The sequence below is a fragment of the Archocentrus centrarchus genome, chromosome 13 (assembly GCF_007364275.1).
Source record: "Archocentrus centrarchus isolate MPI-CPG fArcCen1 chromosome 13, fArcCen1, whole genome shotgun sequence".
NCBI lineage: Eukaryota > Metazoa > Chordata > Actinopteri > Cichliformes > Cichlidae > Archocentrus > Archocentrus centrarchus.
Window position 1 is genome coordinate 22,233,405 of NC_044358.1, and position 25,328 is coordinate 22,258,732.

General features: G+C 41.6%; 1 protein-coding gene and 1 pseudogene across 1 annotated transcript; both read left to right on the top strand.

The window, feature by feature from the left end:
• The first annotated feature begins 5,732 nt into the window (after positions 1 to 5,732).
• On the top strand, positions 5,733 to 9,707 carry LOC115789992 (extracellular calcium-sensing receptor-like; annotated as a pseudogene).
• A 4,876-nt stretch (positions 9,708 to 14,583) lies between these two features.
• Positions 14,584 to 18,424, top strand: LOC115790000 (extracellular calcium-sensing receptor-like). The gene is made up of 8 exons (XM_030743632.1): positions 14,584 to 14,732; positions 15,177 to 15,471; positions 15,580 to 15,869; positions 15,986 to 16,281; positions 16,625 to 16,830; positions 16,967 to 17,188; positions 17,298 to 17,421; positions 17,520 to 18,424. Exons 1-8 carry the CDS (start codon positions 14,674 to 14,676, stop codon positions 18,422 to 18,424), a joined length of 2,397 nt encoding a protein of 798 aa, XP_030599492.1. The 5' UTR covers positions 14,584 to 14,673.
• Positions 18,425 to 25,328: the final 6,904 nt, after the last annotated feature.

Genomic DNA, 25,328 nt, shown 5'->3' on the forward strand with positions numbered 1-25,328 from the left:
GTGCCTGACTCCGTGGTATAATTCACAAACGCACAGCTTAAAGCAGATAACCCGAAAGCTGGAGAGGGAATGGCGTCTCACTAAATTAGAAGATGCTCATTTAGCCTGGAAAAAGAGTTTGTTGCTTTATAAAAAAGCCCTCCGTAAAGCTAGGACATCTTACTATTCATCATTAATTGAAGAAAATAAGAACAACCCCAGGTTTGTTTTCAGCACTGTAGCCAGGCTGACAAAGAGTCAGAGCTCTGTAGAGCCGAGTATTCCTTTCACGTTAACTAGTAGTGACTTCATGGATTTCTTTACAAATAAAATTTTAGACATTAGAGAAAAAATTATTCATAACCATCTCAAAGATTTATCTTCATGTTCAGCTGCTTTCAGCACTGCTGGTATTTGTTTAGACTCTTTTGCTCCAGTTGATCTTTCAGAGTTAACTTCAATAGTTACTTCCTCCAAACCAGCAACATGTTTGTTAGATCCCATTCCTACTAGACTGTTCAAAGAAGTCTTTCCTATTATTGATGCTTCAATTTTAAAAATGATCAATCAGTCTTTATTAGTTAGCTATGTACCACAGACCTTCAAGGTGGCTGTAATTAAACCTCTACTTAAAAAGCCATCACTTGACCCAGCTGTCTTAGCTAATTATAGGCCGATCTCCAACCTTCCTTTTCTCTCAAAGATTCTTGAAAGAGTAGTTGTAAAACAGCTAACTGATCATCTGCAGAGGAACGGTTTATTTGAAGAGTTTCAGTCAGGTTTCAGAATTCATCACAGTACAGAAACAGCATTAGTGAAGGTTACAAATGATCTTCTTACAGCCTCTGACAGTGGACTCATCTCTGTTCTTGTCCTGTTGGACCTCAGTGCAGCTTTTGATACTGTTGACCATAACATTTTATTACAGAGATTAGAGCATACTATAGGTATTAAAGGTACTGCACTGCAGTGGTTTGAATCATATTTATCTCATAGACTCCAATTTGTTCATGTAAATGGGGAGTCTTCTTCACACACTAAGGTTAATTATGGAGTTCCACAGGGTTCTGTGCTAGGACCAATTTTATTTACATTATACATGCTTCACTTAGGCAGTATTATTAGAAAGCACTGCATCAATTTTCATTGTTATGCAGATGATACTCAGCTTTACCTATCAATGAAGCCAGATGACACACATCAATTAGTTAAACTGCAGGAATGTCTTAAAGATATTAAGGCCTGGATGACCTCTAATTTCCTGCTTCTAAATTCAGATAAAACTGAAATTCTTGTTCTCGGCCCCACAAATCTTAGATACATGGTGTCTAACCAGATACTTACTCTGGATGGCATTACTTATGCCTCCAGTAACACTGTGAGAAATCTTGGAGTCATTTTTGACCAGGATATGTCCTTCAATGCACATAATAAACAAATATGTAGGACCGCTTTTTTGCATTTGCGCAATATTTCTAAAATTAGAAACATCCTTTCTCAGAGTGATGCTGAAAAGCTAATTCATGCATTTATTACTTCTAGGCTGGATTATTGTAATTCATTATTATCAGGCTGTCCTAAAAGCTCCCTGAAAAGCCTTCAGCTGATCCAAAATGCTGCAGCTAGAGTACTGACAGGGACTAGAAAGAGAGAGCATATTTCTCCCATATTGGCTTCTCTTCATTGGCTCCCTGTTAAATCTAGAATAGAATTTAAAATTCTTCTCCTCACATACAAGGTCTTGAATAATCAGGCACCATCTTATCTCAAAGACCTCATAGTACCATATCACCCCAATAGAGCACTTCGCTCTCAGACTGCTGGCTTACTTGTGGTTCCTAGGATACTTAAGAGTAGAATGGGAGGCAGAGCCTTCAGCTTTCAGGCGCCTCTTCTGTGGAACCAGCTTCCAGCTTGGATTCAGGAGACAGGCACCCTCTCTATTTTTTAAGATTAGGCTTAAAACATTCCTTTATGATAAAGCTTATAGTTAGGGCTGGATCAGGTGACCCTGAACCATCCCTTAGTTATGCTGCTATAGGCCTAGTCTGCTGGGGGGTTCACATAATGCACTGTTTCTCATTCACCTTATTTACTTTGTTTATACTCCACTCTGCATTTAATCATTAATTGATATTAATCTCTGGCTCTCTTCCACAGCATGTCTTTCGCTCCCCTCAGCCCAACTGGTCGCGGCAGATGACTGCCCCTCCCTGAGCCTGGTTCTGCTGGAGGTTTCTTCCTGTTAAAAGGGAGTTTTTCCTTTCCACTGTCGCCAAGTGCTTGCTCATAGGGGGTCGTTTTGACAGTTGGGTTTTCTCTGTATTATTGTAGGGTCTTTACCCACAATACAAAGCGCCTTGAGGCGACAGTTTGTTGTGATTTGGCGCTATATAAATAAAATTGAATTGAATTGAATTGAATTAATAACTGTGGCCATGTTTACCTTGAAAAAGTGTATATCAGCAAATTTTCACTTTAAATCAATTTATTTGCTTTTAACTGAGATTATCAAGCACTAAACTTCAAAGGGAACTCAGAGCTAAGTTTTATGATAGCATTGATTATGACATATTTCCCGAGTATTATTTTGTAAAGAATAATTCATGAATATTTATTTCCTGTATGACCTAGTGCGGTCCTTTTATGTTGGAGTTTTCACTGTTCGGGCCAGGGAACGGGTCCTTGAATATTTGCGCTTATGCGCCAAATGACAGTTCAGAGTACCCAACCTTCTTGGCGTCGCTGGGCAGGGTGCTTGAGGGTGCTGCATCTGGTGATGCTTTCGTTCTAGTGGATGACTTCTGTGTTCACATAGGCAATAATAGTGATTGACTCCCTGATCTGAACCAGAGTGGTGTTCTGTTATTGAACTTCTGTTATTGGACTTCTGTGCACACCACAGATTATCTATAACAAACACCATGTTCGAACATAAACAGAGGTGGGAAGTAACGAAGTACAAATACTTCGTTACTGTACTTAAGTACATTTTTCAGGTATCTGTACTTTACTTGAGTATTTACTTTTCTGACTACTTTCTGCTTTTACAGACTACATTTTCACACAATTATCTGTACTTTCTACTTACATTTTAAAAACAGACTCATTACTTTAGGTTTAACATGTCTGAGTCCATAAATGCATTTCCGTCAAATGTCAAACAATCTGCGCCTAAACGCAGGAAGGAATGATAACATATAAGAGACTATCATACTGGCATATCCTCCATCACCAGGGCTTGTTGTGTACAAAGGGATTAAATACGCAAACCCATATAATTTATGTATCATTTGTAGTGCTATAATCAGGGGTTACAATGGGCTTGACCAAGTCCATAAGTTGTGCTCGCGGGACATAAACAGGTGGGGTGCTGGAGAGTGCTCCATCTGGTGACTCCATAGTCTTGCTGGGAGACTTCAACGCTCATATGGGAAATGACAGTGAGACCTGGAGGGGCATGATTGGGACGAACGGCTTGCCCGATCTGAACCCGAATGATGTTTTGTTGTTGGACTTCTGTGCAAACCACAGTTTGTCCATAACGAGCACCATGTTCGAACATAAGGATGTCCATAAGTGCACATGGCACCAGGACACCCTAGGTAGCAGGTCGATGATCGATTTTGTAATCGTATCATCAAATCTGCGGCCGTATGTTCTGGACACTTGGGTGAAGAGAGGAGCTGAGCTGTCAACTAATCACCACCTGGTGGTGAGTTGGATCAGGTCGCGGGGGAAGATGCTGGACAGACCTGGCGCACCTAAACGTATTGTGAGGGTGCGCTGGGAACGCCTGGCAGAAGCCCCAGTCTGGGAGATCTTCAACTCCCACGTCCGGCAGAACTTTGATAGCATTCCGAGGCAGGCTGAGGACATTGAGTCCGAATGGACCATGTTCTGCACTGCCATTGTTGAAGCTACTGGTTAGAGTTGTAGCTGCAAGGTGGGTGGGGCCTGTCATGGTGGTAATCCCCAAACCACATGGTGGTCACCAGAGGTGAAGAGAGTGATCAAGCTGGAGAAAGAGTCCTATCAGGCTTGGTTGGTCTGTGGGACTCCGAAGGCAGCTGATAGATACTGACAGGCCAAGTGGAACGCGGCTCAGGCAGTGGACAAAGCAAAAGGGAGGAGTTCGATGAAGCCATGGAAAAAGATATTTGGTTGGCCTTAAAGCGATTCTGGCAAACTGTCATGCGACTCAGGGGGGAAAGCAGTGTTCTACTCACACGGTATATAGTGCAGGTGGGACACTGCTTACTTCAACTCAGGCTATAATCAGGCAGTGAAAGGAATAGTTCAAGAACCTTCTTGGTCCCACTGACACACCTTCTGTGGTGAGTCTAGGGATGAGGGGGATGACTTGCCCATCACTAGGATGAGGCCACTGAGGTGGTTAAAGAATTCCTTGGTGGCAGGGCCCCCGGAGTGGACGAGATTCACAATGAGTTCCTGAAGGCTCTGGATGAGGTAGGACTGTCTTGGTTGACATGCCTCTGCAACATTGCGTGGAGATCTGGGGCAGTGCCACTGGATTGGCAGATTGGGGTGATGGTTCCAATCGTTAAGAAGGGAGACCAGAGTGTGTGCTCCAACTTTTGGGGGATCACACTCCTCTCCCTCCCCGGTAAAGTTTATGCCAGGGTGCTGGAAAGGAAGGCCTGTCTGTTAGTCGAACCTTGGATTCAAGAGGAAGAATGCAGTTTTCGTCCTGGTCGCAGAAGGCTGGAGCAGCTCTTCATTCCCTTGAAGATATTCGAGTGTACGTGGGAGTTTGCCCATCCAGTTTGCATGTGTTTTGTGGAACTGAAGAAAGCATTCAACCACAACACTCGGGGTACCGTATTGGGTGCTGGGGGAGTATGGGGTGTCTGGCCCGTTGCTGTGGGCCATTCAGTCCCTGTACAACCAGTGAGAGCTTGGTTCGTATTACTGATAATAAGTCGGACTTGTTCCCAGTGGGTGTTGAACTCCACCCAGGTTGCCCTTTGTCACTGATTCTGTTTATAATTTTTATGGACAAAATATCTAGGCATAGTCAAGTGGAAGAAGTCTTTGGCACTCTGTGGACATCCCAGGTCCACAGACCTTTGTCTGCCTCTGGCTCCTGGGGTGCGTTGTTGTGGCTTTTTACCATTATTATCAAGTATGGTTTGGGACACATAGACAGACACACACACACGCATGCACGCACGCACGCACGCATGCACGCACGCACGCACGCACGCATGCACGCACGCACGCATGCACGCACGCAAACACATACACACAGCAAGATTGTTGGTTTATGTATTCAGTTTTTTCAGGTGCTGTTTGTTTTTGTATGTCTTCTTGCAGGTGCAGCAGTTGCCCCTCCCTGCCTGTCAGCTCTGGCAATTACTATATTACATGTATACTCATATCATAAAATTGAATAAATAATTAATAAATGAAATTAAAAAAAGAAAAACATCAACAAGAGGAACCTCTAGAGAGCTTATAGAGCTCATCTTGGAAAACCAAATTGTTTGGCGCAACAATTCATTCAGGTCATGATTCTGAATTCAAAAGCTGCTGGAAAAAATGTCCCTGTGAGTTAAAAAAAAAAAAAAACTCATTGTCTGAAGACCTATATAAACACTGAAAACAAACTTACATTGGATATCAGGCAGGAATGGAGACAGCAGCTCCTGTAATTTGTCTGCTATTGGCTGTGTGTTTGTTTCACTTGTTTCACCTGAACTCAGCTGTTTCCTTGGCAGTGTGCGAAGATGATCAGTGTCAACTGACTAGATCTACCAGGGCTCGGACTGTTACTGTAACATCATCTATGAATTGCAAACTACAAGGAAGCACTCGTCTACCTGCATTCTCAAAGGATGGGGATTTTGTTATTGGTGGTGCTTTTGACCTTCATGCTTACACTCACACAGTTTACAATAAGTACACCAGCATGCCTGATCCTGTGAAATGCAAAGGAAGGTCAGTAAATGGAAGAAGAATCTGATCTCAATATGTTGGAATGTGTATTAATGAAAATGTTTTCAAATGTATTATGTTCTGTGGTATTACATTGCTTCTGTGTAGCACTTGGAAAAAAAGTCAGCAGCAGTAGTCAGTAATTGATACATTTTAAAACAATATTTTTTGTTTTCAAAATGGAAATCATATACTGTCTTAAACAACAGTTCTATAGATATTAATCAGGAAATGCAAAGAGTTGACATCTTTATCTTTACATTTCAAGTGATTTCTCATTCTATCATTATCTATCATTTTGTGCCGAATTTAACTAGCTGAGTAACCCTTTGATATACATTTGATCCACTGATAAACTGTAGTGATTATTTGACTATGGTCCAAACCTGAAAATCTTCCTGACTATGTTTTCTTTTGAGATTTAACATGACTTAATTAAATAGTCTAAATTCTAATAGTACCACAACTGTCTGCAGCATTATCACCAGTGAGCTGCAATCATCACGTACAATGATCTTTGCCATAGAAGAGATTAACAACAGCACAGAGCTGCTGCCCGGAATCAGGCTTGGTTATAAGATCTATGACTCATGTGCATCAGTGCCTGTGGCAGTGCATGTGGCATTTCAGTTTTTGAATAGCTTCGACCCTGTGTTTTACACTGGTAACAATTGCTCACAATCTGGTATGGCGATGGCTGTTGTTGGTGATTCTGGGTCTACAACATCAATCAGCATATCAGGAGTCATCAGTTCCTTTAATATTCCTCAAGTAAATATTTTGAATTTTTGGCAAACGTATTTAAAATAGGCATGTGCACAATGTTTGATTTTGCAGTTCTTTTAGAGTAACACTCTTTTGTATCTTTTGGTTTAGGTGAGCCATTTTTCCACATGTGCATGCTTATCTGACAAGCAACAGTATCCAAGTATTTTCAGAACAATTCCCAGTGACCACTTCCAAGCTGAAGCCCTAGCCAAGCTGGTAAAACACTTTGGCTGGACTTGGATAGGTGCTGTTCGGTCAGATTCAGATTATGGAAATAATGGCATGGCATCTTTTCTAAAGGCAGCACAGAAAGAGGGGATCTGCGTGGAATACTCTGTATCTTTCTTTCGGACTCACCCACAAAGCAAGATTCAGAAAGTAGCAGATGTTATCCGCAGGTTTGTTCATCAATGATTAGTTGATTACCTTCTAAATAAATCTTGATGGTGTGACGATAGTTAAAAAAAAAATCTCCTAATGCACTATATTGTCTCTCAAGGTCTACAGCTGTGGTTGTTGTGGCATTTGCAGCTTTAGGGGACATGAGGATCTTGTTGGAGGAGTTATCACATGAGCCTTCCCCACCTCGCCAGTGGATAGGCAGTGAGTCATGGATAACATACTCAGAATTAACAAGGTTCAGATTCTGTGCTGGGGCCATTGGATTTGGCATTCAGAAGTCTCTAATCCCAGGTCTCAGAGACTTCCTGCTGAATATCTCTCCCTCTCAAGTGGCTGCTTCTGAAATACTTACTGAGTTCTGGGAGGATGCATTCAACTGCACACTGAAAACAAGTAAGAAATTTTTCTTGGTTTTAAAATGATCCCGTCAAACTTCTGGTATTACAAAAACCACTGCTGCTTCATAAGCTGACCCATTTTCGTTCAAAACCTACTGATAATTACTAAATATCAAGTGCACATATTTAGTATCATAATATTTATTATTGTCTGTCTGCATTTTATCTCACATGCTATGATGACTTTTCAGGTCAAGTTCATGAGACTTATTTCATGTGTTATAGACTTTAAATATCTATACATTTTAACTCTTTTACAAATATGACTAACATAAATTCCTAAGTTTAAAAACAGATGACGTCTGATGCTGAATTTATCAAACAGATGTCTGACATATAGTTTAACTTTCAGCGTTGAAAACAACTGTTCTTTTTGTGTTTTTAGTTCCTGCTGCAGACAAGAAGGTGTGTGATGGAACTGAAGACATACAGAATCTCCAAAGTCAGTACACTGACACATCTCAGCTCAGAATTACTAACATGGTGTACAAGGCTGTGTATGCAATAGCACACGCCATCCATAATGCAGTGTGTCAGGGGACAAATGCCACAGCAAAGTGTGACAAACTAACCAAGTTAGAGCCCAAAGAGGTCAGCTGAAATGAATACATTAATGCCAGTGTCATTCATCACCTATAATATCACTTAGATTAAATGAAATATTAATTTTAGTAATACAATATTTTATCTTTTTCCCTTCTCTCCCCTCCTTTTCTGTCTTAATTCATCTTTACAGGTTTTAACTCAGGTGAAGAAAGTAAATTTTTCCCAAAATGGTTATGATGTGTCATTTGACGCTAATGGAGATCCTGTGGCTATTTATGAGCTGGTTAACTGGCAGAAAAGTAAGAGTGGCATCATTGATATGGTAACTGTAGGGCTGTATGATGCATCACTGCCAGTGGGCCAGGAGTTTCGGATTACCAGAAACATAACCTGGATGGAGGGTAACATGAAAGTAATGAGTCAAAGGACAAGAAACTGATTAATCAAAATTTAGTAAATAAGATTTTTACAGCTGTATAGTAAATATTTACATCTACTATGCTGCATTCATGTCTTTGACAGGTGCCTGTGTCAGTGTGCACAGGCAGTTGTCCTCCAGGAACTCGTAAAGTGCTGCAGAAAGGAAAACCCATCTGCTGCTATGATTGTATACCATGTCCTGAGGGAGAGATCAGTAATACTACAGGTAAAATAAAATACACTTCATGAATGTAAAATGTTTTTATTGTCCACAAATACAATTTAAAGAAATTATGAGCAGCCCTTTCATTTGTTTTTTTTAATACTTCAGACTCAGCTGATTGTTTACCCTGCCACAAGGAATTCTGGACTAATTCAAAGAGAGACACTTGTATTCCTAAGCCTGTGGAGTTTCTTTCCTTTCAAGACATCCTTGGAATCATCCTGGCTACATTCTCAGTTCTTGGTGCCTGTCTGGCCATCATAACTGTAGCTGTATTTTTTCATCACAGGACAACTGCTGTTGTCAGGGCGAACAACTCTGAGCTGAGCTTCCTGCTGCTCATCTCTCTGACTCTGTGTTTCTTATGTTCATTAACTTTCATTGGAGCACCATCTGAGTGGTCCTGCATGCTGCGTCACACTGCATTTGGCATCACCTTTGTTCTCTGTATCTCCTGTGTACTTGGGAAAACTATGGTGGTTTTAATGGCTTTCAAAGCAACACTTCCAGGTAGTAATGTGATGAAATGATTTGGTCCTCCACAGCAAAGAATGACTGTTGTGTCTTTCACCTTTATTCAAGTTTTAATTTGTACTATTTGGTTGGTACTTAGCCCTCCCTTCCCAATAAAAAATTTAACCACATATAAGGACAAAATCATACTGGAATGTGCATTAGGTTCTCCTGTTGGCTTCTGGGCTGTGCTCGGGTACATAGGCCTACTTGCTTCTTTTTGCTTTGTTTCAGCTCTCTTAGCCCGCAAATTACCTGATAATTTTAATGAAGCCAAACTTATCACCTTCAACATGCTGATATTCTGTGCGGTCTGGATCACTTTTATCCCAGCATATGTTAGTTCCCCTGGGAAATTCACTGTGGTTGTGGAGATATTTGCCATTCTGGCCTCCAGCTTTGGATTAATGCTGTGTATATTTGCTCCAAAGTGCTTTATCATAGTGTTTAAGCCCAAGAAGAACACTAAGAAGTATTTAATGAGCAAAAATCAATCCTAGTTTATCAGAGGTTTGGACATGATCAGTATCCCAACAGCAAGCTGAAAGGTCTGTCATAGCTTACTCATATACACCTATCTCTAACAATTTTAATCATGTACTCATGCAATGTTCCACCTTGAAACTTTGGGTCCTTGCATTAATGTAGATGGTTATCACCTGAGAGATACCAACTAAATGTTGCATAAGGAAGCACAGAGCAGTGTGCCTCCTGTGAGGGTTGTCACATCTTCTTAAGCAGCACAATGCACCCACCCCACCAAAAATGTCTTCAGTGCCATTTGGGGAACACAACATCTCCATTCCTACAATGTTCATAATTTCCTGTGCTAACAAGTCACCAAAATATACTTTCATCAATATAAACAATCTTTTCTCATCTTAAATATACTTTCTTACCATGATCTATTGTAAATAAAAGTTTATGAGATCTGTGAGTCTTTGCATTATATTTAATTATATTTTAAAATGTGCCCCAACTTGTTTTGGAATTGTGGTTGTATCAGAATGCACAGATGAATTCTGATCATTTAAACTTTATGTTTAGCTAAATTGTTTTCCTAAGCACACCAAAAGTAACCAAAAATCCTGAGTGATAAGACCATGAAAATGCTGCTGAAAGCTGCACATTATTAATGTAAAGTTCATTGTAAGAGAATTTCTTTTTAATTATTAATCCAAGGCAACTAAGCTGAACTGCCACATGGTCATGATGCTAAAATACAGTTATTTTATTGTTTGTTTTGTTTTTGTTGTCTAGTTATGCAACCAGAGAATGTTTATGGATAAACAGAATCTTGTTTTTGCTCATCAATAAATTGTTTGAAAACTATGACTTGAAGCATTAGATCAATCGGCATATATATTGTATATTGCATTTTTGTTGTGCTGATTCATGATAATTATGTAGAAACTACCACAAGTGTTGCCAGTTAATCATCATACCCCTGTGCATTTGGTTTGATCTGTTATTACTATGAAATAAATGTGCCTACTATCTCCACTGCTTATTGAACTTCCAGAGCACAAAAAGTACAAAGCACTTCAGCCTCCATCAGCTGAACAAGCTGACCGACCAGAGTCTGAAACACTGTTTCCTATGACAACACCAAGGAAGAGGCATTGGCGGCATTGCAAAAGGACACAGAAATGCGGCAACTGCAGAGGAGTTACTGCCAGGCTAACAGCAAACCCACACATGCCGGCAGTTCCAAAATTCCTCCTAGCTAACATCCATTAACTAGACAGCTAAACAGATTATATCAGGTTGTCTAGAGCCTCCCAAATCAGTATGATGGATTGATGTGTGTTCATCTTTTCTGAGACCCAGCTCGGCTGTAACATCGCAAACATTACAGTGGAGCTAGAGGGGCTAACTCTGCACAGATCCAAGAGAATGGCTGTCCAAAGCGGCAAGGAGGAATAGGTCTGGTGGTTTACACCAACAATTCATGGTGTCTGGATGCCGAGGTACTGACAGTGAGATGTCAACCCTTCTACCTGCCACAAGAGTTTGCGAGAGCCAACGTGAAGGAGGCTATGGAGGAGCCATACAAGAGCATGCAGCAGATGGCTCATCCATACACCTTCTTCATAGTAGCGGGGTATTTTAATCTGGCAAGGCTCAAATTTGTCCTGCCAAAATTCTATCAACATATAGACATTGCAACAAGGAGGAGCAACACATTAGACCTGGTGTACACAAATATTAGATACTCAAAAAAAGCTGTTTCCCCCAGCGTGGAACAACAAAGACTTGCCATTAGAAAAGTCTGGTCACAGGATGCAATTCCCACACTGCAGGACTGCTTTGAGATAACATAGTGGGACATCTTAAAGGAGGGAACCAAAATTGACAGGGGGATTCACCTTGAGGAACACAATGAATCAGTCATCAGCTACATGGTCCATATACTGAGGATGTGACGATGGACAAAATGTACAGGTGATGCAACAATGTGTGTGCTTCTGAGAGCCAATAACAGAGCATTTATGTCATGAGATACAGCAGCAACCAGATTGGCTAGGAGGAACTTGTCCCATGGCATTAGGGAAACAAAGAGGTGGTATGGACGGAGATTTCACAGCCACTTCACTAGCACAGGGGACAGGGACCCCGCAGCTGCGACAAGGCTTCCACTCTCTGACTGACTACAAACCGTGCCCCCTACAGATATGCCTCAACAACCTCACTCTTCCTGATGTACTCAGTCATTTCTTTGTTCAGTTTGAGGCAAGGAACACCACCCAGACATAAAATCCTGCCTCCCTGCCAACCTGGACCCCCTACAGTTTGCCTACAAGGTAACACCACCCTTCACACCTGAAGGGTAAAGATACCTACACCCGAATCCTTTTCATTGACTTCTGTTTGGAATTTAATGCTATAATTCCACAGCAACTGGTGGAGAAGCTGAGGATACTGGACAATGACACTGGCATCTGCAACTTGGTCTTCAGCTTCATTACACAGAGGCAGCAGACATTCAGGGTAGGGAAAAGAACATCCAGCTCCATCATGGTAAGCACAGGGTCCCCTCAGGGCTGTGTCCTGAGTCCCCTCCTGTTCAACCTGCAATGCCACACATGCCAACTACCATATCATGTATCCAGACCTAAGTATGCAGATGACATACCTGTGCTGGGAAAATGCAAAGGAGATAGTGATTTCAGAAAACCCAGCAGACAGGCCTACAGTCCTCTGACCATCAATGGGGCTGCTGTGGAGAGAGTCAGCAGTGTTAAGTTTCTTGGAGTTCACCTGGCAGAGGACTTGATCTTGACCACCAATATTGCAGCCATCATCAGCAATGTCCAACAACTATTCCACCCACTTAGGAGACTCAGGAAGACAGGTCTCCCCAACCTTCCCGCTCTGCCCGAGCCTTCAGAGGGTCCCGCTCAGCCCGAGCACTCTGAGTCCTCCAAGTGTCCTGAGTCCTCCAAGTGTCCCGTATCCTCGACCATCCTGAGCTCAGGAGAGTCCAGACCGGCTAAGGCTCTGGAGAGTCTCCACCGCATGCCATGCGGCCGCCCACCCAGGGTCATCCTTCTCCGCCACATGCCATGTGGACAGCCTCTTGACTTGTGTGTCGCCACCGCCACTGGGAGCGCGGTCGGCCTCCTGTCTCATCTTGCCACCGCTTCTGGAGCTGCGGTCAGCCTCCTGTCTCATCTCGCCGCCGCCGCTGGAAGCGCGGTCAGCCTCCAGCTTTGTCTCCTTGTCACTGCTGCCACTGGGAGTGTGGTCAGCCTCCTGTGTCGTCTCCTTGTCGCCGCGGCTGCTGGGAGCGTGGTCAGCCTCCTGTGTCGTCTTCTTGTCGCTGCCGCCACTGGGAGCACAGGAGGCCTCCAGCCTCGCCTCGCCGCCACCGCTGGAAGCGCGGTCGGCCCCTGAACTATCTGTTTTCCGCTGTGGATTTCCCAGCAGACCCCCCTGAACTGTTTTGCTTCTTCGCCCGTTTTATGCTTGGACTGTTTTTTCTGGCTTTGTGCCACTGATTTTTGGTTCCGCCCTGTGGTCTTGTTTTTTTCGTTTAGAGCTGTGTTACTTCCCTGGGTGGCCCCTGGACTGTTTTTGAGACATGTTTGGAGTCCTGTGTTTTCTTTTGTTTGGTCCCTTCATCCTGGTCCCCCTCCTCCCACCCTGGTCTGGTTTTGGTTTTTCTTTGTTCTTGTTGTGGGTCGTCGGGAGCTAGCCCTTAAGGGGAGGGTACTGTCATGGTCCTGGGCCGGTGGCCCAGTGTTTTTTGTTATCTTTTGTAATTGTCCTCAGTTTGTTATTTCTAGTTCCTTGTGTTTCCATGTGTCAGGTCTGTGTCCTTGTTCCCCCGTTTGACTTCCTGTTTTATTCTGATAGTCATTTGGTCTCCGTCTGTCATGTTCAGTTTTGCTTCCCTTGGTCTTGTCATTGTGATTGGTATTTCCTCTGTGTCCCAGCTGTTCCCACTCCCCTCGTTATCCTTGTGTATTTAAGTCCCGTGTTTTCTCTGCGGGTTGTCGCATCGTCGTCATTCGCTCCCCTGCTGTGTCCCTTCTGTGTTTCTCTGTAGTTCTTGGATTTAAGTTCTGGTTACCTTCCTGTGTTGATTCATTTGCCCCAGTTTCCGTTCTGCACTCACCCTAATAAAGACAAAATATTCATCTTCCCTTGTCTGTGTTGGGGTCCACTTCCTGCCTGCCACACAGCCGTTCCCTGACACTTTGAGCATTTGCAATTCTTGTTTTGTACAAATTTATTTACACAGTACAGCATATGCACTTCAGCACTACTCATTATAAATGCTGCTGGGTGCTGGCATTATTGCTGTTTTGATGTCTTAGTACATTTATGTTTAAGTTAGATTGTTTTTAACTTTATTTGAACTTATTTGTACTGCTTCGTTCCAGGCAAAACACCATTTCATTTCTGTTGTACCTTGCAACTGCAGAAATGACAATAAAAAAATTGATCTTGAATTAAACAGAAATGGCTAGTGTTGCATTTTGCATGTCTGTCTTATTGTTATTACATAGAAACTACCAAAAGTGTTTCCAAGAAATGAATCAAAGCGCCAAACACATTTGATTACATTATTACCTACAAAGGAAGAAAGCTTTTAAGGTAGGATTAATTTTGCCACTATAATGATGTAATACTGCCCTAATATGTGAAATCATTAAAGCCATATATAAACCACTAAAATCAAACGTACGCCCATATGCACACACCTGACCTCACACAGGGATGGCAATAGCAGCTCTTGTAATTAGTCAGGTATTGGCTGTATGTTTCATTCTCCTGAACTCAGTTATTGCCTTGGAAGTGTGTCTAGATGGTCTGAGCGAAACAATTAGACCTACAGGGGCTCGGGCTGGTACTGTTGCATCATCTGTGACCTGTAAGCTGCAGGGAAGCACACGTCTACCTGCGTTCTCAAAGGATGGAGACTATGTTATTGGTGGTGCTTTTGACTTTCATGTCTACATGCACACAGTTTACAATAACTACACGAGCATGCCTGAGCCAGTGAAATGTAAAGGAAGGTCAGTAAGTGGAAGAAGAGGGTAATGAAAACATGTTGTACTGTGTAAGAATAAAAATGTCTTCATATGTATGATTCAACATTACTTTTGTGCAGTGCTGAAAAGATCAAGAAAGGTATTCAAATAGTAGTTGGTAATTATACTATTTAAAGTAATTTCATGGTGTTTTCAAAACAGTAATGATACAGTGCATCATTTTTATATATATGAAATAGGAAATGAAAAGATTTTATCTATAATTTGTCACTGATTTCTCATAATAATCTTTTTGGGGAATTTAACTAGTCAGAAAGCCTTTCGATGTACATTTGATCCACAGATAAACTGTAGTCATTATTTAACCATGGTTTAAACCTTTAAGTCTTTCTCACTGTGTTTTCTTTTGAAACTAAACCTGACCTAAATCTGTAGCCTAAATTCTAACAGTGACACAACTGTCTGTAGCATTTTCAGCAGTGAGCTGCACTTCTCACGTGCAATGGTGTTTGCCATAGAAGAGATTAACAACAGCACAGAGCTGCTGCCCGGAATCAGGCTTGGTTATAAGATCTATGACTCATGTGCATCAGTGCCTGTGGCAGTGCATGTGGCATTTCAGTTTTTGAATACCTTTGACTCTGTGTCTTCCACCGGTAACAACTGCTCACAATCTGGTATGGTGATGGCTGTTGTTGGTGATTCTGGGTCTACGACTTCAATCAGCATGTCACGAGTCATCAGTTCCTTTAATATTCCTCAAGTAAATATTTTGCATTTCTGGTGAACTTTACATTTGAACCACGAATGTGCATAATATTTGATTTTGCAGTTCTTTCAGAGTTACACTGTTTGATTTCTTTTGATTTAGGTGAGCCACTTTGCCACATGTGCATGCTTATCTGACAAACAGCAGTATCCAAGTTTTTTCAGAACAATCCCCAGTGACCAGTTCCAGGCTGAAGCACTAGCCAAGCTGGTAAAACACTTTGGTTGGACTTGGATAGGTGCTGTCCGGTCAGATTCGGATTATGGAAACAATGGCATGGCATCATTTCTAGAAGCAGCACAGAAAGAGGGGATCTGCGTGGAATACACTGTATCTTTTTATCGGACGGATCCACAGAGCAAGATTCAGAAAGTAGCAGATGTTATCCGCAGGTTTCTTCATCACAGATATTTATTTTGTAAAGATTAGTCTGCTGGTACCAAAATAAACGTTTCATGACGTGATGACATTTAACAAAATACTTCTAATGCACAGTTTTTCTCTCAAGATCTACAGCTGTGGTTGTTGTGGCGTTTGTAGCTTTAGGGGACATGGCAATCCTCTTGGAGGAGCTTTCACGTGAGCCTTCCCCACCTCGACAGTGGATAGGCAGTGAGGCATGGGTAACCAGCACAGAACTGACAATGTTCAGATTCTGTGCTGGGGCCATTGGATTTGGGATTCAGACATCTGTAATCCCAGGTCTCAGAGACTTCCTGCTGAATCTCTCTCCCTCTCAAGTGGCTGCTTCTCCAATACTTACTGAGTTCTGGGAGGATGCATTCAATTGCACACTGAAAAAAAGTAAGACAGTTTGCTTAATTTTTAATTATCTTGTTAATCCTCTGGTGTTACAAAGTCCACTGCTGCTGACCCATGTTCATTCAAAACCTACTGATAATTACTAAATATGAAGTGAACACAGGTGTCTGTCTGTATTTTTTCTCACTTGCTATGATAACTATTCAGGTCAAGTTCATGTGACTTATTTCAGGTGTTATAGATTTTATATTTCTATATATTTTTATCCTTTTACAAATTCGAGTCATGGTGCTAATATAATTTGCTGAATTTATCAAACAGATGTCTGAACTCTAGTCTAACTTTCAGTGTTGAAACCATCTGCTCTGTCTTTTTGTATTTTTAGGTGCTGATACAGACAAGAAGATGTGTAATGGAACTGAAGACATACAGAATCTCCAAAGTCAGTACACTGACACATCTCAGCTCAGAATTACTAACATGGTGTACAAGGCTGTGTATGCAATAGCACACGCCATCCATAATGCCGTGTGTCAGGGCACAAATGCCACAGCAAAGTGTGACAAACTAACCAAGTTAGAGTCCAAACAGGTCAGTTGAAACTAATAAGTCAGTGCAAATATCTTTCGTTGCCTCTAATATACATTTAACGAAACTGAAAAAGTAATGTTAACAACACAAAACTGCATATTTTTCTTCTCCTCTCCCTTTCTGTTTATTTTCATAGGTTTTAAGTGAGCTCAAGAAAGTAAATTTTTCCCAGAATGGTTATGATGTGTCATTTAATGCTGATGGAGATCCTGTGGCTATTTACGAGCTGGTTAACTGGCAGAAAAGTGAGAGTGGCATCATTGAGATAGTAAATGTAGGTCTGTATGATGCATCACTGCCAGCAGGCCAGGAGTTCAGGATTAACAGAAACATAACCTGGATGGAGGGTATCACAAAAGTAATGACTCAAAGGACAGGAATCCATTTAATTAAACTTTAGTAAACAAATCATTACACTTGCTCTGCAAATATTTACATCTACAATGCTACCTTTACGTCTTGAACAGGTCCCAAGGTCAGTGTGCACTGCCAGTTGTTCTCCAGGAACGCATAAAATACTGCAGAAAGGACAACCCATCTGCTGCTATGACTGTATACCATGTCCTGAGGGAGAGATTAGTAATACTACAGGTAAAATGACATGATTTCCATGCATGTAAAATGTTTTTATTATCTATGTATGAAGTATTGAAGCAATTACATTTCTTCTTTTATTTATTTTCATTTAGATTCACCTGATTGTTTACCCTGCCATAAAGAATTCTGGCCTAATGCAAAGAGAGACACTTGTATTCCTAAGCCTGTAGAGTTTCTTTCCTTTCAAGACGTCCTTGGAATCGTCCTAAGCACATTCTCAGTTCTTGGTGCCTGTCTGGCCATCACAACTGTAGCTATATTCTTTCATCACAGGACAACTCCAGTTGTCAGGGCGAACAACTCTGAGCTGAGTTTCTTGTTACTCATCTCCCTGACTCTTTGTTTCTTAAGTTCATTAACTTTCATTGGAGCACCATCTGAGTGGTCCTGCATGCTGCGTCACACTGCATTTGGCATCACCTTTGTTCTCTGTATCTCCTGTGTACTTGGGAAAACTATGGTGGTTTTAATGGCTTTCAAAGCAGCACTTCCAGGTACCAATGTGATGAAATGGTTTGGTCCTCCACAGCAAAGAATGACTGTTGTGTCTTTCACCTTTATTCAAGTTTTAATATGTACTATTTGGTTGGTATGTAGCCCTCCCTTCCCAATAAAAAATCTAACCACATACAAGGAGAAAATTATACTGGAATGTGCATTAGGCTCTCCTGTTGGCTTCTGGGCTGTGCTCGGGTACATAGGCCTACTTGCTTCATTTTGCTTTGTTTTAGCTGTCTTAGCCCGCAAATTACCTGATAATTTTAATGAAGCCAAACTTATCACCTTCAGCATGCTGATATTCTGTGCAGTCTGGATCACTTTTATCCCAGCATATGTCAGTTCCCCTGGGAAATTCACTGTGGTTGTAGAGATTTTTGCCATTCTGGCCTCCAGCTTTGGATTAATGCTGTGTATATTTGCTCCAAAGTGCTTTATCATAGTGTTTAAGCCCAAGAAGAACACTAAGAAACATTTAATGAGCAAAAATCAATCCTAGTTCATCAGAGCGTTGGACATGACCAATATCCCTACAGGAAGCTCAAATTTTACAGAAAATTTTTTTCAGATCTTAGTTAAATCAAATATTTACAGCTTTCTTTTTTACAACTTTCATTGAATTCATTACATTGTATTATGTAATATTTGTACCTGTAGTTGTTTTCTGAAATTTCTTTTCAGAGGTAAGTACATAAATAAATAAAAAGTCAGATTCAATAATGAAACTATTCTGTTTTCTCTCAGTTGTTTGATACATTTACTTCTAGTATTTCCATTCGTATGAAACACGATGCCTTGAAATGCAAATGTAAGTTTAATGTGAAGTGAGTAAGGTCTGTCATAGCTTACTCATATACACCTATCTGGAACAATTTTAATCATTTATTTATGCAATGTTCCATCTGGAAACCTTGGGTCCTTGCATTTATGTGGATGGTTCTCCAATACCAACTAAATGTTGCATAAGGAAGCAGACAGCAGTGCCCTCCTGTGAGGGTTGTCACATCTCCTCAAGCAGAACAATGAACCCACCTCACCAGAAATCTCTTCAGTCGCATCTGGGGAACACAACATCTCTATTCCTACAATGTTTATAATTTCCTGCTCTAACAGGTCACCAACATATATTATATAATTCCGTTCCAGAACACCCATCCTAGAAAAAGACAAACAAATCAAACAAACAGGGAGGATATGTGTCTGCGGCCTTGCAGCCATCAAAGGCGCTGCCGTTTTAAAAAAAGATGGAAACTTAGCGAACACAATGGGGTAAGTGAGAATGAAAAAAAAAGCATCCTATATAATGCCCGTAACAGGGCAATATATGAGGTTTATAAAACTTCTGCTTAGCATAGTGTAAGTACATATACTGCATAGGAGCGCTAGGGTGGGAAGGGGCAGGGGTGAAGAGAGCCAGCGGAGGGGAGTCGGTTTGGGTTACTGTGGAGCTGACCCAGCTCCCCGCTCAGCTAACAGTTCCTGACAAGAGGTGGAATGTTCATCAGCAGCTTGGTCTATACTAGGGATATCAGTTCACACAGGTTGGAAAATGGGACGCTGGTGCATAGAGCATCTTCTTACATAACATCCAGGAGAAAAATGAGATACCGGCAGTCCAAGGCTGTCAGGGATCCAAATTTTAGATACTACAATTGTTTTGGTACAGGCTGTCCTAACTGATTAATTTGCTGAGAGCCTTACAGTCATTGCTGGGAAGCCTCAATCGTAAAAAATCCAATCATCCAAATTTTCTTGCTTCCTTCCTCGCTGCACAGAGACAGACAATCACAGACAGACAGTCAGTCACTAGACTCAAACACCTAAAAATTTCTATGGAAAAACAAACCATCATGAATGAAGGCCTTTACACTCCAGACATGTAAAATTCATGCAAATGTTTCGTGTGTTAAAAATATTTTTCGGACTCACCAATTCTTAATGCAGTCATTCACACTGACTGCGTAATTTTAACTGACAAATTTGAGGCATTTATTTTTTCGGATCAAGTTAGATTTTTCTGACTTTTGCAAGTGAAAAAACAGATCGGACTAATCAGACTGCTACACTTGACAACATGTGGGCTCATAGCTCAGAACGCGCACCAATATACTGAATGGAAATAGTAAAATAATCCTGTTTTACCCAGGGCTGAAAAAAGTTTTAAATTCTTGCTGGTACTATGACAAAAACACACAGACACACACATATATATAGAATCCATAGGTCCCACATCCTCTTCATGTAACCCCTCTCGCTGGGATTACATATCCCAGCTTGCCCCTATGGGTGGTCTATTTTTGCCCTCCAAGCTCGGGTCCTCTACCAGAGGCCTGGGAGCTTGAGGGTCCTGCACAGTATCTTAGCTGTTCCCAGTATTGAGCTCTTCTGGACAGAGCTCTTGGATGTTGTTCCAGGAATCTGCTGGAGCCACTCTCCCAGTTTGGGGGTTCACTGCCCCGACTGTTCCGATTACCATGGGGACCACTGTTACCTCCATCTTACACATCCTTTCCAGCTCCTCTCTGAGCCCTTGGTATTTGTCAAGCTTCTCATGTTCCTTCTTCTTGATGTTCCCGTCACTTGGTATTGCAACGTCTGTCACTGTGACCTTCTTCCTTTGTTTGTCCACCACTACGATGTCCGGTTGGTTAGCCACCACAAGTTTGTCTGTCTGTATCTGGAGGTCCCACAGGATCCTAGCTCTGTTGTTCTCAGCCACCCCTGGGGGCGTGTCCCATTTTGACCATGGGACTTCCAGGTCATACTCAGCACAGATGTTCCTGTGTACTATGCCAGCCACTTGGTTATGGCGTTCCATGTATGCCCTGCCTGCTAGCATCTTGCACTCTGCTGTTATGTGCTGTCACTTGGTGTTGGCTCTCACTGCGGTATTGTATCACTTCCTATTCCTGTTTCGGAGCACAGTGTTTTGCTGTCTGTTAGCTGTTATATCTGTATAACTTGATTTATCTGGATAATAACATATTTTAGTGTAATCTTCACCTACTTTAAATAGCATACTCTTTGCTGAATCACCTGTATTCACATTATTCATTTTATTTGTTTTTAGAAATTCGCTAGCTTAGCTCAGCTAGTAGCTTAGCCCTTAGCCGACTCACTACCAGCATGGCTTCTTCTCCTGTCTCTCCTGCACTTTCCTGCTCTGGATGTCACATGTTAAGTTACTCCTCGGCCTCCTTTAGCAGTAACGGTACTTGTAATAAATGTAGTCTGTTTGTAGCTCTGGAGGCCAGGCTTTCTGAATTGGAGACTCGGCTCCACACCCTGGAAAATCCTGTATCTAGCCAGGCCTCTGTAGCGGGTGCGGACCATGGTAGCTTAGCCGCTGTTAGTTCCGCCCCAGCAGATCCCGAGCAGCAGGGTAAACAGGCCAGCTGGGTGACGGTGAGGAGGAAGCGTAGTCCTAAGCAGAAGCCCCGGGTACACCAACTAATCTCCACTCTGCGACACACCCGCCGAGGAACAAACTCTGGTTATTGGCGTCGGCATTAATGACACCCGGTTACGCCAATTGGAGGTCACTAAAATTAATATTGACTCGGTGTGTAACTTTGCAAAAACAATGTCGGACTCTGTAGTTTTCTCTGGGCCCCTCCCCAATCAGACCAGGAGCGACACGTTTAGCCGCATGTTCTCCTTGAATCGCTGGCTGTCTGAGTGGTGTCCAAAAAACGACATGGGCTTCATAGATAATTGGCAAAGTTTCTGGGGAAAACCTGGTCTTGTTAGGAGAGACGGCATCCATCCCTCTTTGGATGGAGCAGCTCTCATTTTTGGAAATATGGCCAAATTTCTTACACGCCTCTCTGCAGCTTCTCTCCTCCTGCCATCCCCCCAAAACCCCATCCCCATAGAGTCGGTGCCTGCTCCCAGACCACCAAAAAACAAAGCTAAAATCCGCAAAAAGCTATTTAAGCATTAAAATTCAAAAACAATAAATAATACAGCTTCATCAACTGCACCAAAAAATAAAACAATTAAATGTGGATTATTAAACATTAGGTCTCTCTCTTCCAAGTCCCTGTTAGTAAATGATTTAATAATTGATCAACGTATTGATTTATTCTGCCTTACAGAAACTTGGTTACAGCAGGATGAATATGTTAGTTTAAATGAATCAACACCCCCGAATCACAGTAACTGTCAGAATGCTCGAAGCACAGGTCGAGGAGGAGGATTAGCTGCAATCTTCAATTCCATCTTATTAATTAATCAAAGACCCAGACAAAGTTTTCGTTCTTTTGAAAGCCTGACTCTTAGTCTTGTCCATCCTAATTGGGAAAATCAAAAACCTGTTTTATTTGTTATTATCTATCGTCCACCTGGTCCTTACTCAGAGTTTCTGTCTAATTTCTCAGACTTTTTATCTGATTTAGTGCTCAGTTCAGATAAAATAATTATAGTGGGTGATTTTAACATCCATGTAGATGCTGAGAATGACAGCCTCAACACTGCATTTAATCTATTGTTAGATTCAATTGACTTCTCTCAAAATGTAAAGGAGCCCACCCACCACTGTAACCATACTCTGGATCTTGTCCTAACATATGGCATAGAAACTGAAGACTTAACAGTATTCCCTGAAAGCCCCCTCCTGTCTGATCATTTCTTAGTAACATTTACATTTACTTTAATGGATTACACAGCAGTGGGGAATAAGTTTTATTACAGTAGAAGTCTTTCTGAAAGTGCTGTAACTAAGTTTAAGGATCTAATTCCTTCATTGTTATGCTCTTCAGTGCCATGTGCTAACACAGTGCAGAGCAGCTACCTAAACTCTGCTCCCAGTGAGGTCGATTATCTCGTCGATAGTTTTACATCCTCACTGCGTACGACTTTGGATACTGTGGCTCCTCTGAAAAGGAAAGCTTCAAATCAGAAGTGCCTGACTCCGTGGTATAATTCACAAACGCATAGCTTAAAGCAGATAACCCGAAAGCTGGAGAGGGAATGGCGTCTCACTAAATTAGAAGATGCTCATTTAGCCTGGAAAAAGAGTTTGTTGCTCTATAAAAAAAACCCTCCATAAAGCTAGGACATCTTACTATTCATCATTAATTGAAGAAAATAAGAACAACCCCAGGTTTCTTTTCAGCACTGTAGCCAGCCTGACAAAGAGTCAGAGCTCTGTAGAGCCGAGTATTCCTTTCACTTTAACTAGTAGTGACTTCATGGATTTCTTTACGAATAAAATTTTAGACATTAGAGAAAAAATTATTCATAACCATCTCAAAGATTATTCTTCATGTTCGGCTGCTTTCAGCACTGCTGGTATTTGTTTAGACTCTTTCGCTCCAGTTGCTCTTTCAGAGTTAACTTCAATAGTTACTTCCTCCAAACCAGCAACATGTTTATTAGATCCCATTCCTACTAGACTATTCAAAGAAGTCTTTCCAATTATTGATGCTTCAATCTTAAAAATGATCAGTCAGTCTTTATTAGTTGGCTGTGTACCACAGACCTTCAAGGTGGCTGTAATTAAACCTCTACTTAAAAAGCCATCACTTGACCCAGCTGTCTTAGCTAATTATAGGCCAATCTCCAACCTTCCTTTTCTCTCAAAGATTCTTGAAAGAGTAGTTGTAAGATCAGCTAACTGATCATCTGCAGAGGAACGGTTTATTTGAAGAGTTTCAGTCAGGTTTCAGAATTCATCACAGTACAGAAACAGCATTACCAATGGTTACCAATGATCTTCTTACAGCCTCTGACAGTGGACTCATCTCTGTACTTGTCCTGTTGGACCTCAGTGCAGCTTTTGATACTGTTGACCATAACATTTTATTACAGAGATTAGAGCTTGCTATAGGTATTAAAGGTACTGCACTGCAGTGGTTTGAATCATATTTATCTCATAGACTCCGATTTGTTCATGTAAATGGTGAGTCTTCTTCACACACTAAGGTTAATTATGGAGTTCCACAGGGTTCTGTGCTAGGACCAATTTTATTTACATTATACATGCTTCCCTTAGGCAGTATTATTAGAAAGCACTGCATCAATTTTCACTGCTATGCAGATGATACTCAGCTTTACCTATCAATGAAGCCAGATGACACACATCAATTAATTAAACTGCAGGAATGTCTTAAAGACATTAAGGCCTGGATGACCTCTAATTTCCTGCTTCTAAATTCAGATAAAACTGAAATTCTTGTTCTCGGCCCCACAAATCTTAGAAACATGGTGTCTAACCAGATACTTACTCTGGATGGCATTACTTTGGCCTCCAGTAATACTGTGAGAAATCTTGGAGTCATTTTTGACCAGGATATGTCCTTCAATGCACATATTAAACAAATATGTAGGACCGTTTTTTTGCATTTGCACAATATTTCTAAAATTAGAAACATCCTTTCTCAGAGTGATGCTGAAAAGCTAATTCATGCATTTATTACTTCTAGGGTGGACTATTGTAATTCATTATTATCAGGCTGTCCTAAAAGCTCCCTGAAAGGCCTTCAGCTGATCCAAAATGCTGCAGCTAGAGTACTGACAGGGACTAGAAAGAGAGAGCATATTTCTCCCATATTGGCTTCTCTTCATTGGCTCCCTGTTAAATGGACTAGTTCTTATATAGTGCTTTTCTACTCAGTATGAGCACTCAAAGCGCTTATACAACCAAAGCGCGTATACAACCAAAGCGCTTATACAAATCTTGAATAGAATTTAAAATTCTTCTCCTCACATACAAGGTCTTGAATAATCAGGCCCCATCTTATCTCAAAGACCTCATAGTACCATATCACCCCAATAGAACACTTCGCTCTCAGACTGCTGGCTTACTTGTGGTTCCTAGGATACTCAAGAGTAGAATGGGAGGCAGAGCCTTCAGCTTTTAGGCACCTCTTCTGTGGAACCAGCTTCCAGCTTGGATTCGGGAGACAGGCACCCTCTCTATTTTTAAGATTAGGCTTAAAACTTTGCCTTTTTGATCAAGCTTATAGTTAGGGCTGGATCAGGTGACCCTGAACCATCCCTTAGTTATGCTGCTATAGGCCTAGTCTGCTGGGGGGTTCACATAATGCACTGTTTCTTCTCGTTCACCTTATTTACTTTGTTTATACTCCACTCTGCATTTAATCATTAATTGATGTCTTTTCTCTCCCCTCAGCCCAACCGGTCGCGGCAGATGACTGCCCCTCCCTGAGCCTGGTTCTGCTGGAGGTTTCTTCCTGTTAAAAGGGAGATTTTCCTTTCCACTGTCGCCAAGTGCTTGCTCATAGGGGGTTGTTTTGACTTTTGGGTTTTCTCTGTATTATTTTAGGGTCTTTACCAACAATACAAAGCGCCTTGAGGCAACTGTTTGTTGTGATTTGGCGCTATATAAATAAAATTGAATTGAATTGAATTGGATTATCTCAGGGGCATCTCTGCACAGC